We start from the raw sequence: 21,702 nt of genomic DNA, 5'->3' as shown, positions 1-21,702 counted from the left end.
AGGCGCTGGAGACTAAAAGGCAGGAAACAAGGGTTTTAATCTCTCCGGAGGAGAACACATCAAATCGGACAGCAAGTATCGTCACGAGGTGCTCTAACCGCATCTCTGAGGCCTGGCCTCTTATACTCAGGTTTACTGCTTTATTACATGAAACACATATTTGTCAGTACTTTGATGTACGGAAAAGCATCCTAGGAATCCCCGCTTCAAGCCCGTTCCCACACATTTACAGTTGAAGTCCCTACCCCGGTCACAACAGGTGGTGATTATCGCGCAGCTGGACATTCCGCCGATTCACGGAATGTGTGGAGTTGATCGGATCTCATGGGGTGAGGGGTGTTCGATCGACCCGAAGGTCCTTTGATAGGGGGATGCTTCCTACTGTACGGGGGGTAATAAACAGTGTCCGTAGGGCCAGGTGGCGGCTTGGGAACAGGGGAGACAGACGGGCACACAGGAAAAGGGGGGTTTGCATCAAAGGGCCTGAGGCTATGAAAGGAATGAAGGGAGGTGTCCGCGCTGGGAACAGGATGGGATTCTGAGGCCGATCTGCGTTGAAGAGGGGTTTATGACCCAAGGCATGTGAGAGTGAGGGGGTTGTCAGCGTGCGGGGGATGCCTGTGAGGTTGAGAGAGAGAGAGAGGGAGAGAGAGAGAGAGAGAGAGAGAGAGAGAGAGACGCGCTGGCCATCAGCGAGGGGCAGAGGGGCCATGGTGCTAAAAATGGCTGCCGCTTACGCGCAAGGCATGTGAAAGCGGGAGTGATCAGTGTGTGGAGGTGCTTGTGTAGGTGAGGAACCGTGTTGGGGGTCAGGGGTGTGCAGAGGGTGGTTCTGGTCAAGGCAGCTAAAGTGGTGGGTGTGTGTGACGAAGAGTGCGGCATCGGGGCAAAAGGGAAGATGGCGTAGATAATGTTCACCAAACCGTATTAATTTTCCACACATGAAGGCCAGTGAATATGTTAATAAAAAACTATTAGCTTGGTCCAACGGAAAAGGTATTTCACTGATTCGGTCCTGCAGGACTTTTTGGTCTGAACCCACTCCAGAGACCCTTCATCTTCGGGAGGTACTGCTTTGGTAGATATTTGACAGGTGAGGAATCTGCAGTTTGAAGTAACTATCAGAAGAACAAGTTACTTAATACGCAGGGCTGCTGCGTATATGCGGTGTCAATTCTAGGGCAGACCATGACGAACATGGAGCTGTATTGTGCCACATAGCGGCGTGCAGGAGCACTGTTATAAAATGTCTGGCTCCAGTCTGACACTGGGCGAATATTTTACCTGTGAGAAAATCTGAAGTTAGGTAGAGTATTCACCAGAAAGAGTAATACTGAACGTAAGTAACTTGTTTTTTGTGACCAGAATTGTGTTTGCAAACTGTTGATACATATCATAACGAGTCGCAGTTTGGAAGGAATGCCCCTTTCATGCCCCTTCCACATTGTGATTCCTTAGGGGACGCTAACCGTATGTTGCAATTCTGAAAAACATTTAAAAATCATGAAAGAGGGTATATGGCCGGGATACCCGTCACCCCCTCCCAACACAATCCCCAAGGATGGGAAGACGGACACAGTTCTTGAACTTTTGGAAGGCGGGAGGGAGTTACCCTCCCGGCCGTATTTATTAAAATATGAAACAAAATTAAAACATTAAAATAACAGTTTCATATCATGTACAATTTTTCATTTATACATTACGATGTTTATTGGCTAACCTTAACAAATCTCTAATACAAAGGTTCTCCTAGCCGAGTCTAAACATCCTGCAAATGCATACTCTCTAAATAAAAATTGTACATCCTAACATTACGGGCCAACGGCAAGGTCGTAACCGGTGACAGATCCCTAATACCAGAACTCCCCCCTCACTTGTGAGGGGCGGGCGCACAGAGGACTGTACCTCTGTGCCAACTTCCAATTTCCCTTGTCTTAGCGGGGGCCCCTTATTTAACTCGACGCCATCTTAGTGGTCGTCCGAGGACTCGTGTGAGGTGTCTAGAAGGTAGCGTAGACCCCCCTCCCACCCCACACTTCTTACCACATCCGCCGTCGCGGATGTCCTGGCCCCGGGAAATTCGTAGGAGGGGCCGTAGCCGCCTCCTCCCCTGGGAGGGGCCTATGACCGCCTTCCCCTTTAGGCGACCCCATACTCAGAGGGTGCCGCCTCCCCGTGTGAGGGGCCAATGGCCGTCTCCCCCCGGGCGCTCCCATCCATAATGGGTGGCGCCCCACCTCTAGGGATCTTCCAATTACTGTTCACCGATCATGACCTTACCGCCCGACCAAAATAAATACGACGTTTTTGAACCTAATGAAGAGCGGAAAACAGTTAAACTGGACTTTCGCAATATAAACCTTTGCCTCGTCTACACATGTAACACATCTTTCAACTAGACTGTGATACCCTGCTTACTTTGAGTGAGAAAACATGTTATGAAATCATTTTATTGCGTTAAAAAACAATCGAACAATCCGAACTTTATTACATATAAACATCCTGGAAAAAAGAGATAATATCACCATAGATCAACTTAATTGTCATACTAATCATTGCCATAAGGGGCTGGTGGGTGGGTCAAAATTGGCTCCTTGTTCCGTCGAGGGCTCACGTGCAACGTGGAGGTGCAGCTTCCAAGCACAGGAACAAGAGGATGTTTCTTAGGGTTGTTGCTCCTTTATCCTTCCTCGGGAGGGCGTGTACCCTCCTTCGGCCTGCCTACAGGGCGTGGCCAACGGCGTAGGTGTCTAGGACAACCCCTCTTGGGCGGGAAAAGGCGCGCCCCGGCTACGCCGCTTCGGGCATACCAGCCGAGACACGCCTCCGCCCAAAATGGTTTCCCGGGGGGATCAGGGCACCCTACCATACGTTCGGGGGGACCGAATTGGTCGCCCCTTTCCATATGGCCGGGATACCCGTCACCCCCTCCCAACACAATCCCCAAGGATGGGAAGACGGACACAGTTCTTGAACTTTTGGAAGGCGGGAGGGAGTTACCCTCCCGGCCGTATTTATTAAAATATGAAACAAAATTAAAACATTAAAATAACAGTTTCATATCATGTACAATTTTTCATTTATACATTACGATGTTTATTGGCTAACCTTAACAAATCTCTAATACAAAGGTTCTCCTAGCCGAGTCTAAACATCCTGCAAATGCATACTCTCTAAATAAAAATTGTACATCCTAACATTACGGGCCAACGGCAAGGTCGTAACCGGTGTCAGATCCCTAATACCAGAACTCCCCCCTCACTTGTGAGGGGCGGGCGCACAGAGGACTGTACCTCTGTGCCAACTTCCAATTTCCCTTGTCTTAGCGGGGGCCCCTTATTTAACTCGACGCCATCTTAGTGGTCGTCCGAGGACTCGTGTGAGGTGTCTAGAAGGTAGCGTAGACCCCCCTCCCACCCCACACTTCTAACCACATCCGCCGTCGCGGATGTCCTGGCCCCGGGAAATTCGTAGGAGGGGCCGTAGCCGCCTCCTCCCCTGGGAGGGGCCTATGACCACCTTCCCCTTTAGGCGACCCCATACTGAGAGGGTGCCGCCTCCCCGTGTGAGGGGCCAATGGCCGCCTCCCCCCGGGCGCTCCCATCCATAATGGGTGGCGCCCCACCTCTAGGGATCTTCCAATTACTGCTCACCGATCATGACCTTACCGCCACAGGCCGGATAGTTCACCGGCTATCCGGACCCCCCACAAACTCCTACTAAAGGTCATGAACTCACAAACCCCTTAACCATGCTATGAAGTCTCCTATGAGTAAGACATTCCCCTCCCGGGACAAATGGACCCCATCTTCGAGATACATGTGGTCCCCCCGAATACATCCATGCGGAATACAATGCAACTGTCCTGAGCGAAACAACCTACTAAGTTTGTTATTGACTTTCTTAACTGAATGATTCAGAGCTGTCACAGAGAGGGCCCCCCGCCACACCTTCCTGGGAATCATGTGTGACCATGCTATCATGCACCCTGGAACCCTTCTCGCCAACCAACTAACAGTGGATAGAATTCGCTCGAGCAGTACTCGTCGACCAATGGACACCAAATCATTTCCTCCCAGGCGTACTATGATTACAGACGGCGGTGACCTTGTCCGCCCTAACAGTCCCTCAATAAAACATTGAAATTGGTCAATACAGAGCCCGCCCCTTCCGTGGAAGGTCACCCTGTACCCGTATTCCCCAGCCACGTGAATCGTGTCACCTGCTTTGAATACGTCCCCGGCACGCCTCACGTATGAGTGGCCAACGACCCACACCACTCTTTCCTCAGCCGGTGATCTTTGACCGCTGGTCCCCAGGTGTCGGGTCAACTGCACAGTCCGCCCCGCAAAGCCTGCTCGCAAAACTGTAAACCAAACAGAAAACAAGAAGCGTGAGTGCATGACATTGGCTTCACAACATGTGCAACCGCACATACCTTTTATAACAGTTCGAGGACCAACGCCCCAATTGTTTCACTTTTTCAACACTCAGACCCCTGGCTGTAGCCTCTGTAGCAGCCCCTATCCGGAAGGAATGGGTCCCAAAATCGCTCGGGTCCAAGCCCGCTGCCGCGATTGCCATTGTTAGCACCCGCTGAAACTGAAACCTAGTCAGCGGGGTGGCGTCGGTGTGTCTCAGCAAGCTTCCCCCCCACGATACTGCCCTTTGCGCCAAATATACCTCCACGCATTTCACCGGGCACGTGGGGGACCCTTGAACGCGCTGGACCACAACACTGTCCCCGATAGCTCCCTGATCGGTTTTGGACCTGGCTATTGTGACTACCATTGAATCACCCTTGATCAGAATGTGTTCTCGACACAGACCTCCCCCCGTATCCTGCTTGTTCTTTGCTACCAGCTCGCTTACCCGCATAGCCCCATGGAATGCTAATGCAAAAGCGGCCCGGAACAGCACTGCCTCTGACTGGGATGAACATGTCGCAGGGAGTACAGACATTAACAGGGACAATCTTTCTAGCCCGATCGGGCGCCTCATGTCCCTTCTACGACCCTCGAGCCGTTGCCAACCACGCAGTGCCTTCTTTACTAGAAAGGACGATGTGGGGTCCTTGATGCCATGCGCCTGCGCCATGAAGGCAATGGCGGCCCGGTGCGTATTGGCCGTTGCCGCTGATCGGCCTGCCTGGTGGAGTGACACTAGGAACTTCAGGACATACTCTTCCTGCCCCCAATGATCCCCCCTAGCTGGACCCAAAAATGACCAATAGGAACGGAACGCCCCTTCGTATGCCTTCCTTGTCCTTGGTGCTAGACTTGCTCCCACGAGGCCCTGTAATCCGGGGCACCGAGTAACCAGAGAGCTTCGGGAAATGGTGCCGCCACCAAGTCCGCGGAAGGTAGATAACCCCTGAAGGCCTGCATGTGGGAACGAGAGAGTGCATCAGCCGCCTGGTTCAGTACACCCGGCACGTGCCTTGCCCTAAAGTGGACGTTTAATCTCAAACACAGTAGAACAATTTCCTTCAGTAATCTCAAAATCCATTTGCAGCGTGCTGCTTGATTATTGATACATTCAACCACGGTCATGTTGTCAGACCAAAACACCACTGTGCGATCACAAAACCCATCCGGCCATGTCTTTAAGGCCACAAAAATGGGGAACAGCTCAAGAAACCCAAAGTTACCTGTGAGCCCACTGTCATGCCACCACGTCGGCCATGTTTGTGCCGACCATCGATTACCGAAGATGGCGCCAAATCCCACACTCCCCGCTGAGTCGGTCCATAAACCCAGCTCCTCGGAGGAAGCTGGTGGCTTGTTCCACACGACGCGACCGTTGAAATCCGCCAGAAATGCCAACCATATGCGCATATCCTGGCGAACCTCTGCAGACAGTCTTGTGCGGTGGTGCCCTTCCTTGAGACCGACCATGGCTTGTGCAATAGAGCGGGAAAAGGGGCGAGCCATAGGTATCACTCTAGGGGCAAAGTTAAGCTGGCCCACTGCTTGTTGCAACTGATGGAGAGTCACTTTTTCTTTGCTGATGCACAATTCTAGAGAGGCCCTAAATTTCTTTACTTTCTCCCTGGGCAGACGGAAGCATCCCTCCACTGAATCGAGCTCAATTCCAAGAAACTCGAGTGAAGTAGATGGCCCCACTGTCTTCCCCGGTGCCAATGGCACGCTGAATCGTTTCATGAGATCGCAAAATTTCAGTAAAGCCTGTGCACATTCCGTGTCACCGGCTGACCCCAAGAACAAAAAATCATCAAGGTAATGCATAACCTGCGTATAACCCGTAGCTCTGGTGAACGCCCATTGCAAAAAACAACGGAATTTCTCAAAATAAGCACAAGAGATGGAGCAACCCATTGGCATACATTTATCCATGTAGTAGCGTCCTTGAAACACAAAACCTAGCAGACGCTGATCCTGAGGGTGTACCGGGAGCAACCGGAACGCTGATTCAATATCCGATTTGGCCATCAGCGCTCCGGGCCCCAGGCGATTCAACATGGCGACGGCCTCATCGAAGGATGCGTACCGCACCGAACAAACTCTTGGGTCAATCGCATCATTCACCGAGAGACCCCTCGGAGCCGACAAGTTATGAATCAACCTAAACTCACCTGGGTCCTTCTTGGGGACTACTCCCAACGGTGAACAAATGAAGTTAGCGACTGGCGGTTGCCCATATGGGCCAGCAACCCGGCCATGGGCAACCTCCTTTGCAATCTTAGCCTGCACCACCGCCGTATTCTGCTGAACCTATAGTTGGTTCTTACACTGCGATTGCCCCCGAAAATCCCCCGCCGGGATGTGGAAACCATACGAGAAACCGTCTCGCAACACCCCAGCGGAGACATGATCAGGGTATTCATTCAGCCAAGGGATCATTGCCATGATGTCTACGGGGGTAGGTAGTGGTGCCCCTCGGTCGATGTTAGACCTGTTTGGCCCCTCCTCTACCCCCTGCATCACCATTCTTGGCTCTGCACGAACTCTCAGGGTGTGAAGATTGTCCGCACCCCGCACACTCATGCCTGAACTTACATGTCCCTTGTGGCCTCGTGCACTTGCCTCTGTTGAAGCTCCAACAGACCCCTTTCCTACCCAAATTCCCCCCATTCCTTGATTGTTGGTCACTATTGGTGCCTGCTCGAAAGGGCACCGCCGAATAATGGCGGGCGGGCTCCGCCCCATTCCCGCCAAGCGAAGACGACTTCATTGTGCCCGGCATGAGCTGCTTCTGCCACGAAATGGAGTCGAAACAATCCCACGTCAGAGATGAGTCGTGCTCCTTGGCCTTACGAAACTTACTATCATAACCCAACCATTGATTGCCTTCATATGTGTCATAGAAACCCATTATACGTGTCTGGTAGCAGGCCAATTCAGTCAACAACTCGGGCTTACGCTCCCCCATGATCGCAGTGAACATTGCAAATGCCCTGCCCCAATTAGAGATCGTCTCATCCACCCTGAATGCCGCCATTTTTGCACGCCATACGCTCGGGTGCAACAAGTCCTTCTGACTTTTGACGTGCTCTATCTCGTGGTGGTCAGTTAAGAGAGAAAACATGTTCACATATTTATCAGCCCAAATCATTTCTTTCGTGGCCAGCGGGATATGTTGGACCACCCTTTCCCTCCTCGAGGGTAACGATCCCTCCCCTGCCATCGGCAACGGCTGCTTACCCGAATCGGTAGCTGATCCTGCTGTTGTTTTAACGCCAGGCGCCGGTCGTTCCGAGGGAACCTGAGGGGAAACAATAGGGAGATTCGCCTTCGCAGCATCTCTCGATTGCCGCAACTGCTTCATTAGTAACCTGGCCTCTTCGGCCTTGTCTCCTGGCGCCGTAGTACCCTCTGTATTTCTTCCCAGCCATGCGGCCAACTGGGCGGCCAACTCCGGAGGCATATCCCCCTCATTATTGGTCGTAACTACCACGGGGATCGGTTGTCCCGCGTCCGGGATCGTAACGGGGGCCTCCACTGGACTAACCGGGCTTGCCGGGGGTGACTCGGGAACTGGGGCTTCCCCCCTGCTGCCCCATTCCTGGCCCTTTTACCTCTCCCTGCGGGGACTACTCCCGGCAATGCTGGTCCGATGACCTTCTTCGGTCTGCCCGTATTATTCATTGCTGCCATCTGTTTCTTCATGTTCGCCATGTCCTTCACCAGCATGCGAAGCATCTGTTCGGTTCCAACCTTCTTTCCGACCTTCTTGCCAGGCATTGTCGTCGGATATTCGAAACTTGCTGCTCGACGAGGTCCTGGATCCAAAGATTCGAAATCGCTGAAAGAGAAACACAAAAATTACAAGTTCTCAAAATTGGCTCCTTGTTCCGTCGAGGGCTCACGTGCAACGCGGAGGTGCAGCTTCCAAGCACAGGAACAAGAGGATGTTTCTTAGGGTTGTTGCTCCTTTATCCTTCCTCGGGAGGGCGTGTACCCTCCTTCGGCCTGCCTACAGGGCGTGGCCAACAGCGTAGGTGTCTAGGACAACCCCTCTTGGGCGGGAAAAGGCGCGCCCCGGCTACGCCGCTTCGGGCATACCAGCCGAGACACGCCCCCCGCCCAAAATGGTTTCCCGGGGGGATCAGGGCACCCTACCATACGTTCGGGGGGACCGAATTGGTCGCCCCTTTCCATTACATAGGAAAAGGGGATTTTTAAAATCACAGAGGGGAATATTAGCAAGAACCTCGTTAAAATGATTGCCTTTTTAGCGACAGGAAACTGCAGCTAAAACGGCATTAATGGGCTTGCTAATATGCATTATAGAATTCCAATACAAGCCTTGTTTAGATGTGTAGGACATCTAACCTGGGCTTCTATTGGAATTCTATAACGCATATTAGCAAGCCCATTAACGCCATTTTAGCGTCCGTTTCCTGTAGCTAAACGGCAATAATTTTAACGAGGTTCTTGCTAATATGCCCCTGAGTTCAAAACTGCAAAACCTCTTAGTACATTTGGCCCGACAGGTTATATTTATGGGCTGCTTTACCAGGGGCGGCTGGTGACATTTGAACGTGGTGGGGGGCGTAAAATACTTGTCACACTGCACTGTGGCCAGCGAGTGTAGCTAGCTCTTAAAGAGGCATATAGAGTGTGAAACGGCACCGCCATTCACTAAAGTTAATTCATGCTTATACCCTTTTAATGACATTGTCCTGCCGCAGTTACCGGGGAGAGCCTTGTTAGGAGGGTTTATTCCCTCAAAAATGTCACAAAATGTACTTGCCAGTAGGCTACGTGAAATTTGAACATGAGGGCATTCCACTACCTATGCTCGCTTTTTATTATATTTGGGAAGAAGAAAAAAATATCTACTGAAAATACAGATCTGGAAGTTAAAAACTGGGACTGAAATGTGAATGAAAGCTCACTGAGCACTGCAGAACCAGTCACTCGTGGTCACAATTTTCTCAGAACCAGGGACACAAGCATTAGACATTAACAAAAAGCCTGGAGCAGTTGAAATGGAGAAACAACAGCAAATAAAACCACACAATCAAGTGGAGACCCAGAACAATAACTCTGTTCAAGAAGGAAAACAGCTTGTGCCCATCAAAATAAACCTGGAACTATTGACAAAATATTCATGCCTTGTATCCTGGCGATAAAACCCATTGGAACAAACACAATATGAATATCATGCAAAACATCTACTTTATGCAAAATAAATATCCTGATGACTTAAAAGGGTGGCACAGAACCTTGGAAAATTTTGCCAGAAAGAATCCAAGTGCCACCTAATAGCTGAATCCTAAATGTTGAGGGGATCAAAGAGGAAATTAGCACACAATTAAACGTCTACCTAGATTCAAATCAAAAGGAAGACGTGTTACACGTGATCAAGGTAACATTGTCCGACTATTAAAAGTGCATTAAGAATTAGCTCATTTAAACACAGCCCAAATAACAGCAATAGAGTTACAGCAACCACGGGGCTTGCAAATCAATTAGTCAACCTTGATCACAGGTATGGTTATTCAAGAAAACACATATGTAAGAAATGGGGAATCAAAGTAACCAAAGTCACAGAGAACGCTGATATATTGGCGCAGATTTCCCGGGCAGACTGAGAATGCTCTGGAAATGTGTTTTATGAATTACACAAAACTTGTAAATCTTGTCGGGGACACGAATAAAACACAAATTGAACCCTCTCTAGGAGCACACTTGTAAGCACGCTTCGCGCAAGCTCTCCACCCCTGCGTGTCTGAGGGCAAGAACTACAAGTATTTCACGTCCTACGCACGTCCGCTTTATTAGGTTTTGCCTAGCCAATGCGTACGAAGTACGCATGTGCTAGGAAAAACTTAATGATTTCTGTGTGTGGGGACTGGACCGTCCCCACTCTCCCATTGGCTAGCTCCATAAATGGAGGCTAGCCATTGGGAGCCGAACCTGTCCGTCAAGGCCAGACCAGATTCGAGGGCGTTCCCGAGATTTTTTGGCTTTTGGCGACGTCATGAAGACGTCTCCACTGTGGGCGTGCTCGCCTTTCCCGCCCGTTCTCGCTGAATTCCCCACCCCTCCCTCGGAACTGAAGCCTTTGCCCGATATGTTTTTCTCATTTTTGTGAGTGCTTGCTGTCTTCCCCCGCCCCCCCCCCACTGTCCGTGTGCCCTACCGCCCCCCCTCCTGCTGTCTATGTGTTCCCGTTCCCGCACCCCCCCCTCCCACTGTGTGCCCGTTCCCTCCTCCCCCCATGTCTCCGGCATTGTAATGCTTGTTGGGCTTGTTTTGGTAGGACGAATGTTTGTTTTGGGCTTCTTTTGAAAGTGAGTGGGGCCGGGAAGCTATTGCTTGCCTTGTTCCATGACTGAGGTGGGTTTCATGATCCGTCTCGTCTCTCCATGCAGTTCAGTTTTGAATCATAGCTGCCAAGGTTTCAGATTGCTATGTGTGACATTTTCAGAATTGTACTTTAATTATGAGTGACATTTAATGACTACGAGTGACGACGGAAGGAGGGAGACATCACGTCCTGCTTCCAAAGGCAGGGGGTTTGTTACGGGCGAATTTGCGATGGCGCTTTAATCATGGCGCATGCAGCGCTGCCTCCTTCTGCTTCCCGAACCGGTCCGGGCTGCTGCGTGCAGTCAAAATCTAATGGACCAGCACCGCGCCTAATTCAGTTACAGCTGAGCTGCACGTCACACAGTGATCGGCGATTGCAGCGGCCGGTGGTCGGAACACATCGCAAAGAAAGAAAGAAAGCGGTAACTGTGTCTTACCCTAATGGATTACTAGTAAACTGTGCCCCTCCTAACTTAAAAATTGTTGCTTCTTATAACCCTAACTGCTGCCTTTGTCGGTGCTGCTCCATTGCGGGTTTTAGCGGGTAGAGTCTTCGGGATGTCTGAGGGCGTCAGGATGCCAGAAAGAAGTCTGCACATAAAATGCGTGCTGTTGGTTCAACTAAGGGGTGAGAGGGTACAGTGTGCCCTGGTACATGTGCCCTGTTACAGCTGAAGTTACTCTCTGACTTAAGTGACATTAAGCCCACAAACTCCTGTTGAGACGGTCGGGGTCACAGTACTGATGGATTCTGTGACTATGAGTGGTGCCGCTGCCCGTCCAATTATTTTCTGTGCCAGTGGTGTCGCCAAAGTCTGTCAGCAAAGCCTCTGTGATAGCCGGTGGGTCATGTTGATGTGTGCCGATGCCTGCGGGGTTGGGCAGGTAGCGGCACGCCAACAGGGGCGGCCGCTCGGAGTTAATGATTTCAATAGTGTTAAAGTGCAGTTCGATTGTGATATTTACAGTTTTGTTAACAAGACGCTGTACTCATTTGCGTAAAGTCTTATTTATTCAGCCTATACCTATTTCCCTCATTTTCATTGCTTGATTTTGCGCGTGAGAAAGTGTCACTCGTAGTCATTAAATGTCACTCATAATTAAAGTACAATTCTGAAAATGTCACACAAAGCAATCTGAAACCTTGGCAGCTATGTGGGTGGAAGGATGAGTGGGTGGAAGGATGAGTGGGTGGAAGGATGAGTGGGTGGAAGGATGAGTAGGTGGATGGATGAGTAGGTGGAAGGATGAGTGGGTGGATGGATGAGTAAGTGGAAGGATGAGTGGGTGGATGGATGAGTAGGTGGAAGGATGAGCGGATGGATGCGTGGGTGGAAGGATGAGCGGGTGGATGAGTGAGAGGATGGATGAGCGGGTGGAAGGATGAGCAGATTGATGAGTGGGCGGATGGATGTGTGAGCGGATGGATGAGTAGGTGGAAGGATGAGTGGATGGATGAGTCGGTGAAAGGATGAGCGGATGGATGAGTGGGCAAATGGATGAGTGGGCGGATGGATTAGTGGGCGTATGGATGAGTGGGCTGATGGATGAGTGGGCGGATGGATGAGTGGGCAGATGGATGAGTGAGCGGATGGATGAGTGAGCGGATGGATGAGTAGGTAGAAGGATGAGCGGATGGATGAGTGGGTGGATGGATGGATGAGTAGGTGGAAGGATGAGTGGATGGATGAGTAGGTGGAAGGATGAGTGGATGGATGAGTAGGTGGAAGGATGAGTGGATGGATGAGTAGGTGGAAGGATGAGCGGGCGGATGGGTGGGTGGAAGGATGAGCAGATGGATGAGTGAGAGGATGGATGAGCGGGTGGAAGGATGAGCAGATTGGTGAGTGGGCGGATGGATGTGTGAGCGGATGGATGAATAGGTGGAAGGATGAGTGGATGGATGAGTAGGTGGGCAGCTGGAGGGAGGGACGAGGGAGCGGATGTATGATGAGGTCGGCGGGCGCCTGGTTTGATAGATGAGTGGGTACCGGAATGGACAAGTGGGCAGCTGGGTGGGTGAATGAAGAGATTGGCAAGCGCATGCGTAGATAGATGAGCGGGTGGATCAGTGGCTGGGTGTTCAGATGGGTTAGATGAGTGGTTGAATTTGCTATTGTAAATGACAATGCCATTTATGTTAAAAAAAACATAAATAAAAATAATGTCAAGAGCAATGCCAATAGCTCTAACTTTAACAAAGGCAAAACCATTGCATTGTAAATGCTTGTTTATTTAGTTGTGGTTTTTCTATGACGAGTCTCGGCTTGTTAGGTCATCAGAGCGCCGTGCAACATATTATTTTTTACACACGGAGGGGTTCGTAAGATAGCACGGGCAGAAACGGCACAGTACTTTTAACCAGCAGCACATCAAGCACAGTGAGAATATCGGTTCAATAACAACAGCGTTACATATACTCAATAGCGCTCTGAGGCATGAAGCGCTGCATTAAACAAACAATTATATAAAATCCCAGTTAACAGGCTGTGTTTTATCTCTTAGTACAGTCAAGGCTCGTGGGAGGGGGGGGGTGGTTGGTTGCACAAGGGGGCGGGGGAGCGGGGAATCACATGATAAATAAAAAACAAAACTTACCTCATAGCGTGCGTCAGCTGGTCCACGCCACCTCTGCTCCCCTGTCTTGGCGCCTTCACGTCGGCACTTGCAGCATCTCTCACCCAATCCTGCATGGCTTGGGGCACAGGTTTCTCTTCGCCCCAGCACGCCCATTAGGAGGCCGAAGGGCTCCTAATGGGCATGCGCAAACAGGTGAAAAACACAAGTGCGCGTGAGTGGGCACAGGTAAAAAATTCGCCCTCCGTCCCCAGTCATGCGCAATTGTGTTGCTGCCTGCTGGCTCTGGTGCCATCATGTCAATCAACATGCTGACTGACATGATGATTGTCAGTTCTCCCTTGGCACGCCGCGTCTTTGAACTTAAGTAAACTGATTTAGATTTAGTTTACTAACGTTCAAAGACGCCGAGGGCGGGCGGGGGGCTACGCCCGTACGCCCCAATGGACACACGGCGTTCCATGAGTATGGTGAGTAATGTATAGTATTCTGTTTGTATAATATGTTAAATGTGTCTTGTTACTCTTGTCTTAGTACACCACAAATAGCCAGTGTTGTACAGAGTGAAGGAATCCCTATTACCAATCTTTTATCCTGTATGCATCGATAGTTTCTTTCCATCCAGCATTCTTATGCTCCACTCTGACTCATCCAGACTTCATTCACTTTCTTAAAGAGTTCCTCTCTTCTAATACCGCTGACAGTATTATTGGCTACATGCAGTTCTGCTAATTGACATCAGAACAACAGTGTAACCCGCACTGTGTTTCTCTCATTTTGCTGTTTTATTTTCACAACCTTATTTCTTTTAAGAAATACTGAACATGATGTTTACATGAAGTTGAGCGTCTCGCATTCTGTGACTCTGACGCCATCTCAATTCAGTGACACAGCTCTTCTCTCATTACCACAGGGTGATTCTTGTGATGTTTGCCCAACTACACTGGAGGGCATAACAGATGTCATCGGGATACCAGGGAAACCTGGAGCTAAAGGAGACCAGGGCCCTCCTGGCATTGGACAGGCCGGAAAGCCAGTAGGTTTTGCATGTTTTATTATTACAAAACCTTAACTTATGGGCACCCTGGGTAATATATGACTGTGCCACTCCCAGACCTTTGGGGTCTCACGGGTAGAGTCTTTATCATCTCATAAATAGATGTCTGCTGTACTTTGGGCATTGCCTAAACTTTACACTCCCATTCCAATTGAGTTCCACCTCCAGTTTTGAAGCCTCGAGACACCCCTGCTTCTAAGGATAGCCTTGATTATGCCAGACCTTGGGTCCTAGTGAGCAGCGCTTACCGTCATGTCTCAAAACTTTTAGGGGCATACTTACAAGCCCCTATTGCCACAGGAACGTCACTTTGAACGACGTTCCTGTGGCAATAGGGGCTTCTCCTTATTCACAAGGTGGCGTTAAGCCACTTAACGAGGCTTTACGCCACCTTATAAATAAGTCCCCCTTTCACCCTATACTTAGTGTGAAAGGGGTGGACAATGGGTGTTCTGACATGGGCGTTCTGCCACAACACCCATTGATTTTGACGCTGCCCACTACTAGGGTGGCGTAAATATGGCGCAGTGCCAAAATTAACCTCAGTAAAATCCTGGTCTTAAACAGGCGAAACAAGGAAAAATGCTTTATATTTCCTTGTTTTTGCTGTTTCTATGTGAGCTGCATTGACCCTATGACTCACTGAATAACACAGATATGTTCCAGAATGAAGTGATGGTACCAGAGTACCCTGGACAGGTATTGTGTGTAGTACTCTACAGTCACTGGGATGCACGGGGTAGTGAGCAAACGTAAGACTCATAAGCTACTATGTCAGACTCACAAGGCACTATGTCACCCCTGAGAGCAACTGGGGCCCCCAGAACATTGATCATTATAACTCCTTTGACTTTTTCAGGGTCAGCCAGGCCTTCCCGGTACCCAAGGGCCCCCAGGAATCAAGGGGACACAAGTGAGTATTTCATTTTCAATGTGCTCAGTATTTCACATAGTGTACTGTTGTTGATAGCAATTGTTTTTTGGTAATATTTCTCTGTTTTTAGGGAGATCCAGGCCCACCGGGATTAGGAGTCGAAGGACAAAAGGTTAGTGGGAAGTAGTCGTTTTCCAGGATGTTATAGCTCACCACTCTCCGAATCCAACCTTGGGATAGCAGGTGAGAACTGCAATGAGGTTCTTATGAAAGTTCCAGTTTTCTTTTTCGAAGATCTCACAGGCTCCTGTCAAAAACAAACTAAAAATCAAACTAACTATTTTAACACCACAATTCAATGCCTACTGCTTACCAGGTTAGACCACTGTAAGCCTTAACTTTAGGGCTAAAGGCAACACGACCTACAGTAAGCTTTCAGTCCTACCAGTGGCCCATCTCTTTCTGCAACACAGATTTCTGACAATCTAGATGTCATACTCAGGAGGCAGAGCCTTTTTGTTTGTGGCTGTCAGGCTCTGGAATTCCCTCCCCCTCCATTTGACCTGCATGAAACTGCATACTCCTCTTAGGAAGACCTTAAAAACCTGGCTCGTCTCTCTGTAAGAAGATGAAATACTTTGTTCTAGGCTCTCTCCATGGACCGAGTCTACTCTTAGGATTAGTGATTAGAATCTTGACGCCTTTGGGCATTTGTTGCGCTATATAAATCTACATAATTTCTGTAGACCTGACATCATTGGCTTGAGTCTCTCCTCCATTTTTTTCTGTTTGCCTCCTCTGTTTACGATGTTTTTGCAGGTATATTGCTTTGGGCACTGTGCCACTGCTGATCAGTGCCACAGTGCAAGTGCTCCCTATGTAAAATTACTGTATTGATTGAATTCCATGTTTGGCTTATTTAGTTTACTGTCAGTCCCTAGTCTAGTGCACCGGGAGTGCCAGGGCTTGTAAATGCAAATGCTGCTCGTGGGCTTGCAGCACATGTTGTGCCACCCACCAGAGCGGCCTAGTAAAAGTATGTCTAAAGGTCTGCCATTGCTAGACCTACGTGCAGTCTGGTACTGTCACGCTGACTGCGCAAGTACACCTACTTGCCAGTCCCAAGACCTTCCCTTAACTTCATGTTAGTCACCCCTATGGTAGGCCCGAGGGCAGGGTGCATTGTAAGTATAAGGTAGGACAAGCCTGACCAAGTTGGCATGTCCTAATAGTGAATTACAGCCATATTTGTTTTTCACTATAGTAGGGTTACCTGCTCTCCATTAGTTAGAATGGGCTGCCGGGGTTATTAATGCTATAATCCTAGCTAGCTCGGGGAGCATGGTGCAATGTCGAGTTTGGTATCCCTGAACTCGGGGTTTGATAACGCATCCGTTTGTGTGGATGGTTTTTGTACTCTGGGTTTGAAAATAGCACTTTTAGAAAGTGGCCATTTTCTTGTCTAACTATTTCTGGTTTCTGCTGGTTTGGTGTGTGTGTGACAGGGGCTGCGTGGCTCCAGAGTTCTGCAGAGTTCTGAGTGAGTCCGTGTGGGGTGAGTGGTGCATTTGCATTGAGAGTAGGGGGAGAGTAGTTCCTGATAGGCTGCCCTGCCTGATACAATGCTGGCTCCACCTCCTGCCGGGCGACTGATAGCTCTGCTCCTGCCAGTGACAATACTGGCTCCACCTCCTGCTGGGCGTCTGAGGACCCAGCCCTGCACAGTGAATAGGCCAGGTGCCTCTGCCTGGCTACACCCACAACAAACCCAGGATGAGGGGAATTCCCCTGCATGGACAAAGGGATCAAAGACAAAAAGGGGTATAAGAGAAGGACCCCTGAACCAAGACTTGAGATCACTTCTGACAAGGAACCAAGGACAAGAAGCCTGCTAATCCAAGGACTTGCATTCCCCTTCTGCCAGAGTGCTGTTTAGTGGGGGGAATCCTGCAGTTGCTTCTTTATTTTTGCCAAGGAACCAGGAGAGAGGAACTGAGTGTGTACTCTCAAACTTTGCTAAAGAAAATCTCCAAGGGCTGGAAGAGTGCCAGCCTCCTGTTGAAGTCACAGGGCTAAAGGACTTCATTTATTTGCTAAAAGTGCTTGTTCCTGGAACCTGAAAGTCCAGCACCTCTAAAAGAAACCAGCAATCTAGACGCCGACGGATGCCGCCGAATCCAGATCGACATCGTGAGTAACGGCTCCAGTGTCCCGCTTCCTCGACGCCGGCCGCCGGGCCCGATCGACGCCAGCAGCAACGCCAGGGAGTAGCGAGTTCGGCTCCAACTCCAAGTGACCCCGTGTCTGCACCGCTGCTGATCGCATCGACTCCGAGCCCTCTCGACGCCGTGAGCGCTGCTCACTCTTGCAACATCATCATCGACATCGACGCCGTATCCTGCTTCGCCTCGTGAGCGCTGCTCCTGCCTGACATCTGTCGATGCCGCTGCAGATCGCCCCGACTCCGAGACTCGATCGACGCCGAAGACGCGTCGCCGGACATCTCGACGCCGCTGATCATCGTGTGCTTCGCTTTTCCAAGGTACTGTGTTGTGGGGGTCTGTGCGACTCCGAGCTCGACGTAGCACTCCTCGTGGTCGACGCCGAACCTTTGGATTACCTTTGCCTCGACGTCGTGTGACTCCCGTGGGGGTTACATTGTTGCCAAGAACTGTGATTTAAAGAAGAAGAGTTGCTTTTGTTACTAAAGACTTTTGTTCTAAGAAGAAACTACACTTGAACTATTATTTTCCCTTCCAAGAGTATTTATTAAGATTGTAGTATATTTTTGTCGTTATTTGGTCTTGTGTTAAGCCTTATATAAAAATCCTTATTTTTATAATACTACTGTGTCGTGTCCATTTGTAGTATATTCACTTTATTACTGTATGTGGTCATAAATGCTTAACGCACTGCCTCTAGATAAGCCTGTCTGCTTTGCCAAGCTACTGAGCGGGTGAGCAGGGGTTATCTAAGTGTGTGATCCCCTTGCCCTGACTAGAGGAGGTGAGTCCCTATTTGTCAGAAGTGTATACCTCTACCAACTAGAGACAGCCAAGTCTAACAATTTCTTTTCACTGCTTCTTACTTAAGGACTACCATGTATTGACAGATTAACTCTGCCATATGGCCTACAATTAGTTTACACTTAGTGAATGATCATAGCATTTTTTGTATATCCATCACTTACTTTAAGGCCTCTGACCTCTGAGCCTTCTCCTTGACAAAGGCTGTAATTATTCCTTGAGGTGGGTACTCACTCACTCCAAATAATAATCCAATTTCTTACACAGTAGTTCCCCTTGATTTGTTATTCTATTAGCCACTCCTTAATCACAGTTATGAAACAAAGAGATTCAATAATTTAGTGGAAAAAAAAAATTTTTGTGACTTATCAGCAATCAGCAATTGTTTTATTTGTTTCATCCTGTTTATATAGTTATCGGTAACTGCAATAAATTATGATGGATATGATGCCACATTCCTATTCTTCAAAACTCTCTCTGTGCTCTGTACTTGAGACACTTTAAATCAGGTGTTTCTGTCCTAAACATTATGAAAACTGGCATATACAAGTTGTGCATAAAAATCTGTAGGATCCACCAGTGACCTTAATGATACACGCTGCGGAAGTGCAGGATTTGCTCCTGTATTATAGGACACCATGTCGAGGCTGTGGAGTGCTTTAGAAACCATTCCTAAGGGTATTCATGGGTTGTCAGGTCTCGCTAACTCCTCACATATGACAAGAGAGAATACAAAATGAAAAAACACCACCAACTATGCATCAAATCCCAGGTCCAGTTTAAAAACAGGAAGAGTAAAATAAGTGCACATAAACTTACAAAATTTCAGAAAGGGGTAAAACAGAACGGTAGCCAAAGAGTTTCAGAATAATAAAATCTGTTTTCTTATTGTACCTCAACCCTCAAGTGCAGGTGGGGCGGGGGAGGGGTTGGGTGGGGAATCAACATATGACAGGATAGGGAAACTAAAATAAATAAATCAAACCACTTACCTTGCCGAGTCGGCAGTGCGGCGTGCGCAAGGTAAATGTTTTTATTTATTGATTTATTCCATTTTTCCTATCCCATTGTACCTCGACATCCCCGGCCTCACCCCACCGCCCCTCCGCTGTTACCTGAACCAGCCGCGCCAGCTCAAGTGGTACCAAAGACCAGGAAGACTAAAGAAGGACTAGCAGGCGCCAGTATAGGAAAAGAAGGATGTAGGAGAGATTGGGAAAGGACAGGCGAGGGAAGTATAGAATGGAGGGTGAACAAAAAGTGAAAAAGCAGTGCGAAGTGGGGAAGGAGGAAGGTGATGGGTGGGAAGAAGTAATGTAGATAAGATGGGCAAGGGTAGGGTGCGCAGAGCATGCCAGAGAGCTGCATGGGTTGGACCGACCACCTTCTTCCAACTTAAACAAATTGCCAAAATAAATATACATAAGAGAGACAGGGAGGAAGAATCAGATAGGCCCTCTCATGGAAGTGCGACTGGACCTTAAGTAAGGGGTACTTGGCGTCCCAATAATATCAAGTAAGGGGATCTTGGCGTCCCAATAATATCCAACGTCCCCATAAAAGAACTGCCAGAGTTGTTTCCAGGTGCATGGTGGCTGCACCTCATGCTGTGGGCAAGCTTTATCCATTTCATGTCAGTTCGGTTCAGTTTGGCCCTGCAGGAAAACGTTCTTGGTTAAGCCTTTGCTCGGCGTTACCATTCTCACTACCGCTTGTTAAAGCTTTAAATGTTCCCTTTTGTGGAACCGGGATATTGTTTTCCAGCTTGTGGCCTTTTCTGGATTCACATGTTTCACTAAGATTTCCACGACCTCCGACTGAGAATCCTCTGTTAAAATTAGTTAATGTGTAAATAATATCACTAATGTCTAGTGCTTGTTAGCAGGGTCTGTAACAGAAACACGAAGCACAGTTGCATTATATTTGCCCAGAAGGCAACTTGTTCCTGGGTGCTGTAGAGCTTTCTGCGAGGGACCTTTCTGGCCTGAAAATCAAATATAAAGTAATACTGTGCAGGTTAGCTTTACTCACAAACAGATATTGATTTGTTTACCTTGATATCTCAGGACATCGGTCACAAGTACACATCGACTGCGTGATAGAAGCGAGGACAAATGAAGTTTTACTCCAGCAGTTGGTACTGGGCTTGCGGGGCAGGTACTCTACATAGCAGAGCCTTCTTCATTTATTGCACCACATGTCCACTTTGTCTAATTATAAAAGTAGGCTTTAAAAGCATCAACTGAAGATGTCTACTCTGCGGTATTTTGCAGAGCTGTTATCTTATTATTGGGTATTTACACTGCCCGTATGTTGCAAAGTCATTGTGTGCCCTGGGCACCCCCCAACATTTTGCTGACTGATGGTGGTGACTGATTTTGACTGACTCTGGGCTCTGCCTAACCAGGCTCAGGGCCTGTCCTATGCTGAAAGAGACACATTAGAATACAGGTAAAACACCTAACGTACACTAGGGTACACTATGATATGGTGGGGTACACTTGTAATTGGCATGACCTCCCCATAAGACCTAATATCTAATAGGGCAGGGGATTAAAACGTACTTGAAGTCTCCAGTACCTTGGTTCATGGCAGTTTAGAGGCTAGCAGCTTTGTCTGCACTTGCATGTGTGCACTGCTGAAGCCTGAGGTCAGTTTATAAACAACCTTGGGTGCCAGGACTGCTTTTGAAAAGTAAATTGTGCCTAAACTTTACTTTGGTGGTAGGGGCACTTAGAAATAGATAACCTACAATGTTTTGATATATTAGGGACCCCCAGGGTCTCCCCTAGGTATCCCAGTGCTGGGGGCAGTTATCTCTAAGGAACACCCTTATAAAAGTAGTTTTTATATGCTTGGGTAAAGTGAAATTTCATATTTCACTCCCCATATTGTAGTAAAGTGCTGTTAACATTCGACTTTGATGCTAGGAGCATAGTGAAGGGAGAATCTGCAATATTTCTACAGATTCATAACCCCTAAAGTCTCCCCTAGTTGCACATGGGGTGGGGTTCCTATAGCTATAAGGCAAGTACTTATAAAATAGGTTTTTGTAAGTCCTGAAGCTGGAAAAATGCCTCAAGTCATTTTTCCCATTGCAAATTCCTTGTTACATAGGTTAACATGGTAGGAAGTTATTAATTAATAACTATTGATAGGAGAGGACTAGAATGGCAATTCAAATACTTCCCAGAATGGTAGTAATAAATCCAACAATATCATATTGTTGAACGTCTCCTAAAGTGTACCTACAAGAAGTTATAAGACTTTCTTCCAGTGGTCTGCCCTGATTGGTTAGAGTTAAGTGGATTAGCCCGCCAGCCTGCCTTGAAGAGGTGATAAAGGGCCCTTGGTTAACCAGCTCTGCTGAGAGGGCAGTGTGCTGTT

At 48.6% G+C, this 21,702-nt stretch overlaps 1 protein-coding gene across 3 annotated transcripts in view; it reads left to right on the top strand.

Annotated features, from left to right (window-relative positions):
• COL16A1 (collagen type XVI alpha 1 chain) overlaps positions 1-21,702 on the top strand; it is an 831,382-nt gene that overhangs the window by 586,867 nt on the left and 222,813 nt on the right. For all 3 annotated transcript variants that reach the window (XM_086955641.1, XM_086955640.1, XM_086955639.1), the window contains exons 32-34: positions 14,272-14,394; positions 15,275-15,328; positions 15,420-15,461. In XM_086955641.1, the coding sequence (XP_086811767.1) occupies positions 14,272-14,394; positions 15,275-15,328; positions 15,420-15,461 (219 nt within the window). The remainder of the gene's footprint in view (positions 1-14,271; positions 14,395-15,274; positions 15,329-15,419; positions 15,462-21,702) is intronic.

The sequence above is a fragment of the Lissotriton vulgaris genome, chromosome 2_1, assembly GCF_964263255.1.
Source record: "Lissotriton vulgaris chromosome 2_1, aLisVul1.2, whole genome shotgun sequence".
NCBI classification, from domain to species: Eukaryota; Metazoa; Chordata; class Amphibia; order Caudata; family Salamandridae; genus Lissotriton; species Lissotriton vulgaris.
Note: the sequence above shows the minus strand (reverse complement) of the source record. Positions and strands in the feature narration are given on the sequence as shown.